Source organism: Octopus bimaculoides, chromosome 19 (genome assembly GCF_001194135.2).
Source record: "Octopus bimaculoides isolate UCB-OBI-ISO-001 chromosome 19, ASM119413v2, whole genome shotgun sequence".
Taxonomy (NCBI): Eukaryota; Metazoa; Mollusca; class Cephalopoda; order Octopoda; family Octopodidae; genus Octopus; species Octopus bimaculoides.
Window position 1 is genome coordinate 41845270 of NC_068999.1, and position 7945 is coordinate 41853214.

General features: G+C 35.8%; 1 protein-coding gene across 1 annotated transcript in view; it reads right to left on the minus strand.

Moving 5' to 3' along the window:
- LOC106873036 (filamin-B) overlaps positions 1-7945 on the minus strand; it is a 164815-nt gene that overhangs the window by 42344 nt on the left and 114526 nt on the right. Inside the window, exons 34-35 of the mRNA XM_052974705.1 lie at positions 2035-2118; positions 1135-1272 (exon numbers count right to left, since the gene is read on the minus strand). Of these exons, the coding sequence (XP_052830665.1) occupies positions 1135-1272; positions 2035-2118 (222 nt within the window). The remainder of the gene's footprint in view (positions 1-1134; positions 1273-2034; positions 2119-7945) is intronic.

Genomic DNA, 7945 nt, shown 5'->3' on the forward strand with positions numbered 1-7945 from the left:
TATATATATATATGTGTATGCACACACATATATAAATATTAATATTTACATGTATGCATATATGAATTTACATATACGCATACACCCAATCTCTCTGTCACACACACACACACACACACACACACACACATTCAGCAAGGGTATTTATAGCTGTGACTGCAGACAGGATGGTCATATCATAATTAAAATGGTGTATGTGTGTGTGTATATGTATGTATGTATGTATGTATGTATGTGTGTGTGAGTGTGTGTATGTGCAGTAAATGGGTTGATGGAAAGGTAGCCTGGTGTTCAAGCACAGGACAATGAATCGATGGTAAAAATAACACCCTACAAGATATTAAATACCAATTCCAGCCCTAACCACAATCCTAACCTCACTAACCCCTAAATAGACTAACGGATCAAGCATGGAAGGAGAGAGGTTGGGGGCGGGGGTGGGTTGTCAAAAGTTAGCTTTTAATACCTGTAAAACAAATTCAGTGAAAAGCTGAAGGCCATTCCATAGCAATAGGTTGACAAGAGATTTTAGCAGGAAGCTGGTGGCTGACCACTTCCAGGCTATAATCAACACTGATACAACAAGAGAGTAGCCAACCTGCTTATTATGGTGGGTATGTTTGTATCTGTAATTAGATGGTTACAGGTATATACCTGCAGATCTAATATGTATGAAAGCATGTGTGTGTGTGTCTCTGTCTCTGTCTGTCTGTCTCTCTCTCTCTCTCTCTCTCTCTCTATATATATATATATATATATATACACACATACATATGTATGCACACACATACATATGTACACACATATACATATATACGTATGTACATATATACACATATGTACAGACACACACACACACACACACACACACATTTAACCATACATCATCCTTATTGTTTAACATCTGCTTTCCATGCTGGCATGGGTTCGGTGGTTTCACATGAAGCTGACTGTACAGGTGCACAAATGTACAGGTGTTGAAGTGATCATAGAGCGACATGAAATGAAGGTGTTTGATGACTAGAACGGGCTAGATGGTCACAGTTGGAAAATCTTTGATCATATACCTGTCCAATCATGGCTGGCCTGTGCCTAAACAACAATAACAACAATAATAATATCTATATAACTTACCAGTGAATCCTGCTGGTTCATTGACTGCAGTTGAATATAATTCTTTGACACGTATTTTATTAATATCGAAGACATCCACCGTGAATGGACTGCCATCAATTTGCTTATTGCCGTACAAGATGTCAATACCATAACGACCTGGATTTAAAAAAAAAGACAAAATAATTCAATTAGTAAAGAAATAAAAAAAAATCTAAAAAGTTGAAAGAAAAAAATTAGGCCGTTAATCCTTTTGCTATCAATCTGTGTGGGCCTGCAACTGATTCCTTAATTGCTGTTTTAAATAGTCTGAATCAGTGATTCTCAACTAGGGTCCATAATAGTAAATTGAGGATCTACAATAATATTTTACTGGCCCCAGAAAAGGTTATGCTTTAGAAGTATGTATTGGTTTGTATTGCAAGAAACAGCTAAATTTCATTCTTTAATGTTTTAGTTCAACCTACACGAGTTAATGAGAGGAGGGGGAAAAAAAGGAATTTTGAAAGAAGCTTCTATAAAACTAGTTTTTAAACACTGAATGGCTATGGTGGGGTCCACCAGAATAGAATAGTAATCAATGGTTGAGAACCCCTGGTCTAATGAGGAATTATATACATTATTTACATTTGATGGATATTTGAACTCAGAACGTAGCGGCAGATGAAATAATGCTAAGCATTTCACCCAGTGTGCTAATGATTCTACCAGCTTGCCGCCTTAATAATAATACTCATCATCATCATCATTTAACGTCCGCTTTCCATGCTAGCATGGGTTGGACGATTTGACTGAGGACTGGCGAACCAGATGGCTACACCAGGCTCCAATCTGATCTGGCAGAATTTCTACAGCTGGATGCCCTTCCTAACGCCAACCACAAACTGAAAGCAAAAGAAATGAGAGAAGAAAATGTCTCACCTGCGACAGTCGGTGTCCACTCCACCTTATAGTCTCCATCATGTTGTGGAATTAGCTTTGCTGGTATTGATTCACCATTGGGAGCTGTTCAATTGAATTGAAAGAATTTAAAATATTGAATGTTAGTTAATATTTTTGGTAATATTAATTATTAAGAATTAAATTTATAGGAAAGAATGTTGCTAAAAAAAATGTTATATTTTTTTACGATTTTGAGAACTTTATTATGTTTAACCTGTCAACAATTTTGTGTAATGTGTTGGAGAATCAGATATAGATTGAGAGAGAGAGAGATTATAGAGTCAAATATATGAGTCAGATGTAGGCAGATAGTCAGATATAGCAGAGTCAGAAAAAGACTGAAGTTAAGACCATATTTGAATGAATTTGCTATCCAGAATTCTTTCAATAAATTAAGAAATCTAAACTCTGAAACTGTCTGACCATTCTTAGAGTCATCCAACTTTAAAACCAACTCACTACTAACATTCTATGCTCTTTTGTGTTGTGAATGTCAGGATAGAATATTTTTAATTCTTGAAAATTGGAAATGCCACAACTCTGAAAGCTTATGGTCTTAAGGTTTCTTTCAAAGAAATAACCATCAAGTGAAATAAACATAGATAAAATATGTCTTACTTGTCAAATGATAGATGATAAGAAAACACACACACACACACTATGGCTTCTTTCAGTTTCTGTCTACCAAATCCACTCACAAGGCTTTGGTCGGCCTGGGGGTGTAGGAGAGGACACTTTCCCCAAAATGTCATGCAATGGGACTGAACCAGGAACCAAGTGGTTGGGAAACAAACGTCTTACTACACAGCCATGTCTGTGCTTATAAAGCAACATACTGTTAATTACAGCTTAATTAACAGGCTGTATGTAATGAAGGGGATAAATTAAAGCAAGTTGCATAATTATCAGTCCCTTTTTTTGCCAAACTGCTAAGATACGGGGACATAAACACACCAACACCAGTTGTCAAACGGTGATGGACACACACACACACACACACACATCTCAGGCTTCTTTCAATTTCCATCTATCAAAGCCACTCAAAAGGCTTTGGTCAACCAAATAGAAGACATATAATAGAGGACATTTTCCCAAGGTGCCATGAAGTGGGACTGAACCTGGAACCATGTGGCCAGGAAACAAACTTCTTACTACATAGCCATGCCTGCACCTATGTATAATCGTATATTATAAAATATTCTATGACCAGAAATCACCAGAGAAAATGATTTACTGAGAGTAACCCATCCAGGGAGTCCTTGTGTAGCCATCTGAACTGCTAACAATAACAGCTATATCTCCCTCAAACTGTATCCTATACTTTTAAAGGAAGGAAAGAACGCATTTAATAATGTACACCGAGATATGCTGTAAAAGTAGAGGTTGTCACAAGTGGAATGCCTTTGGCATAAATTTGGTCACTCAGGGTTGACCCGGTGCTAAACTACAACAACACCATTTATAAGGAAAAGTGTGAATTGTGTAACTATAAATGTGTTGCAAGACTAATTCTTAAAGATTTTTGTTGTCATTTGGTGAGTCTGCCTAAATGGTGAGTTAACTTAGAAGAGTCCTTTGCTCTTTGAACTGAGAGTCATGGGTGGATTGGGACTCAGTCTTGCAAGTTGATAACTGAGAGTAGTGAGCTGTATAATGGTTGGTTCCTTATAACAGCTAAGTGAACGGGGGCCAGTTGAAAATTAGGCCTGAGATTGTGGCTACAGTGCAGTGCTCGTTGTCGTCGTCGTCGTTTAACGTCCGCTTTCCATGCTAGCATGGGTTGGACGATTTGACTGAGGACTGGTGAAACCAGATGGCTACACCAGGCTCCAATCTGATTTGGCAGTGTTTCTACAGCTGGATGCCCTTCCTAACGCCAACCACTCAGAGAGTGTAGTGGGTGCTTTTACGTGTCACCTGCATGAAGGCCAGTCAGGCGGTACTGGCAACGGCCATGCTCATCTCGCTCGAGAAACCTCATGTGTCACTCACACAAGAGCCAGTCCAGGGGCACCAGCAACGATCCCGCTCGAAAATCCCAGAAATTGAACTGCTCACATTTTCAGTTTGCCAGCAGCAGATTTTTGAAACAGTTTTGTAACAAAAGTTACAAGACTTGTAAAATTCTACAAAAATATATCATTTACACAAATATACATATATAATTATATGAAACACTATATAGTGTGTATGAAAGAAACCAACCATAAAAACAATTAAGCTATTATGATATATATACTGGGTGTGTGTGTATATATATATATATATATATATATATGCAATTTACATATATGTATATTTATATCAATATTTTATGCACATACATGTGTGTGTATGTGTGTGCATTTGTGTAAAAGAGCAGCTGCTTTTCTTGTTGCTATGACATAACTATTTTGGAATTTGTTAAATACATAACAAAAGTGTTTACAACTTAGCAATAATCCTACAATACATATAATAGTTTATGAGAAAATAAACACAACCAAAATTGACAGACTTCATAAAAAAATGCCCACGGAAAAATAAAATACCAAACAGAAAACAATGGATTATTTCCCTTTGTTTTTCACCCTCTTCGAATATCATCAAAATGATTAAATGCCAATGTGGTTAGTAAAAATGTTAAGAGTGCTCTGCAAAAAGCGAAGTGTTTTTGTGCATTAATAAAACAATGTTTTTAATAATGTGTGAGAAGAGAGAATGGTTAAGTGATTCTTATTTTTAGTACAAAACCCAAAAAATAATAATTGGTTCAAAGTTTGCTACCAAACGGAAAAGTTGACTTCAGTGGAATTTGAACTGGGATTATAAAGAGTCACAAGAAATTTTCTCTGATGCCCAACCGATTCTGCTCAGTCCATAGTCACGACAAATATACATTAACATATAATTAGGACACAAGGCTAGCAATTTTCACAGAAATGGAAGTCAATTGCAACAATTTCATTGCTCAACAGAGATTTATTTTGTTGACTTCAAATGGATGAAAAGTGAAATTGACTTTGGTGGAATTTGAACTCAAAACGTAAAGAACTGGAAGGAATGCTGCTAAGCATTTTGTCCAACTTGTCTGTAATTCTGTCAACTCACCATTTCAAATACAATGGAACCTCAGTTTCTAAATTTAATTCATTCCTGGAGGCTGTTTGTTGCCTGATATATTCATAAACTGAGACTATTTTTCCCATAGGAAATTTAAGAGAAGAAATAGCAAAGTCTATCAAGAATGTGTGCTGACTGAAAGCCAGATGGTAACTGACGCTCTCCCACAAATACTTCCAGCCTCTCACCAACTGTTGTTGTCAACTTGTACGTTCCTTACTCAAGCCACCATTTGTCACCCGAGATGTTTCATGTTCAAAAAATTGTTCAGAAACCAATTTTTTCATCATGAGAGACATTCAGAAACTGAGGTTCCATTGCATATAATTTCAAATTTTCATTTAAGGCCAGCAATTTTAGAGACAGGATACTTGAGTTAAAGTGAAATAACTGAAGAGTAATAAAGCTTAAAATAAAGATAGCCAGCAAGGAGGATAGATGTTGGTTTAATTGCTTCAAACCTTTGAGTATTATCAATATTATCAGTAAAATAAACATTATAAATCAGAACAGAATAGTTTGGAGAAGTAACAAGGGCAACATTAGTTCAATATTAGTTGAAGGAAAATAATGAAGGACTTCATAAGATTTTTCCCATAGAAATATAATAAACATTAGATTATAATCTTTTGAAATATTGACTGCATCTTTAGAGACAGAACAATATTTAATATTCACAACTACACTGTGTTTGATTTGGTTTGATCTCTTATCCCCTGTGCTCAAACCACTTGAAATGTTGTGCAGATGTAAATATTAAAAAATTTAATCACTTAATCCTTCAGATACCAAATTTCTGCCTTTGTTTCAATGAATTTGTAAGCTGGTGTTTGGAACATTAACATGGAATGTTGAGGGAAGCTTTCAATTTGGATCACTCCAAGCCTTTTGGTTTCATATTTCTAATGAAATACATTGCCTTTGTTTCAAGTAATTTTGAAAATAACGGAGAATTTACTAAAGTACTGTCATTATTAAGCTGGTGTTCAGAACATGAATTAAAATGAAATTTTGACAAAAGGTTTTAATTCAGTCCCCTTTGAAAAAATGAAATTTCCACCACTGAACCTCAAATGGTCTGAAGCAGTTTAGTATCCAAAGTGCTAAGACAAGGTTAATGGTTTGAAAAATTATCAGCTTATAAACAAAAGTATATCTTCAATAAATTTTCTAACTATTTTTGCTTTTAATTAGATGGAAAGAATTAAAGAACAAGTTGGATTTTAGACTTGAATCCTCTGCTCTTTTTTTATTCACCGTTTTCCTATATGTGTGTAATGCTATGGAAATAACCAGTAATGCTATGGCCAAATAACCAGTGGTGTTGCCAGGAGCAGCCCTTCTATATGTTGTCCTCCACCCTGGGGTACCCAAATCTAGACAGGCTTATATAGCAGACCCAAAAGGGCTTCCCCTCATAAAGGTGCCACCTGGAACAGACCACACCTGCTTGTTTCCCCCCTGCCCCACTAGCTATGCTATTGCAAAAGACTTGGTACAACCCACAGATCTAGTGATCATGTTTCTATCAAGTTGAATCTGTTAATTCACATTTTTACACACGAGTGGAAGAGTTCATTGGATTACCAAAACCAGGAATCTGCAGCAAGTCATGCATTAATAATTGCTAGGCAGAGCATGTCATCATAAACTCCATCAGTTGGGAGGAAGATTCTCCATACTTCCAGAGAAGTATGGAGAATTATTTCCATTTATTTAATGTTAAAGAAACCAGAGTTAAAAAACCAAGTTTATTGAACTCTATATGGTTCACAGGTAGAATTAATATAAGTTTAGTTTACACAGCAAACTGAAAGTTTCATTTGTTAAAATCTTTAGTAACCAAGCTTGGAACTTTTAAAAAGTTAAAGACATTATGTAAAACAACTGAAATATAAACCCTGTTATTTATCATACATCGTTATCATTCATTAATTTTACAACGAAGAGAAGTAGCAACCCCATTGGGAGAGACTCCCTGATACCTGAGCTATGCATCCTGTTAAATAACATTACTTCAGAGATCTTTCAGAGGAACTCTATTTTGGCGGCTTGTTATTTGCCATTGTACTCTTTTGGTCATTGCTCGATATTCTCTAAGACTGTCTTTTAATTGTTGTCAGACATTGTATGAAAACATAGGAGCTTTTATCTCTAAGCCTATCTCTTAATTGTTGGAGTAAAGATTTTTTGCCAACAAAACATAGCAGTCCTGGTTGCTGTAATGTTGCTGTAATTTAGCCCCAGGAGACATCTTCTCCAGCTGGTTATACGACACGATTTGTGTCCTTATATTTTGGAAGAAGGGAATCTAGCACCCCCACTCAGTTCAAAACAATATCTGTGTATCGTGATTTCAAGGTTATTTCCTTTCATCGTGATACACAGATATTGTTCTGAGCTGAGTTGGGGTGCTAGATTTCTTGTTCAAAATTATAAGGACACAAATTGTGTCATATAGCCAGCTGGAACAATGTCTCCTGGGGCTAAACTACAGCAACATTCATCCTAAACCAGGACTGCCATGTTATGTTGGCAAACAATCTTTACTCCAAAGTACTGTGGCTGAATATCTCTCGTTGTGAGATTTACAAATAGTAATTTTCAAACTGTTAATTGTTGTTAGGCATTTTATGAAAAAATAGCTATGAACACCCTGCTCCCATGAAAAATAAAAAAGGGGGATTTTTTTTGCTTTCATGTGGGAATATGAAAAATTTATGGTGAATTAGATATTTCCAACAAGCCATAAAAATATCTAAATGACAAATAAACCATGATAATATGT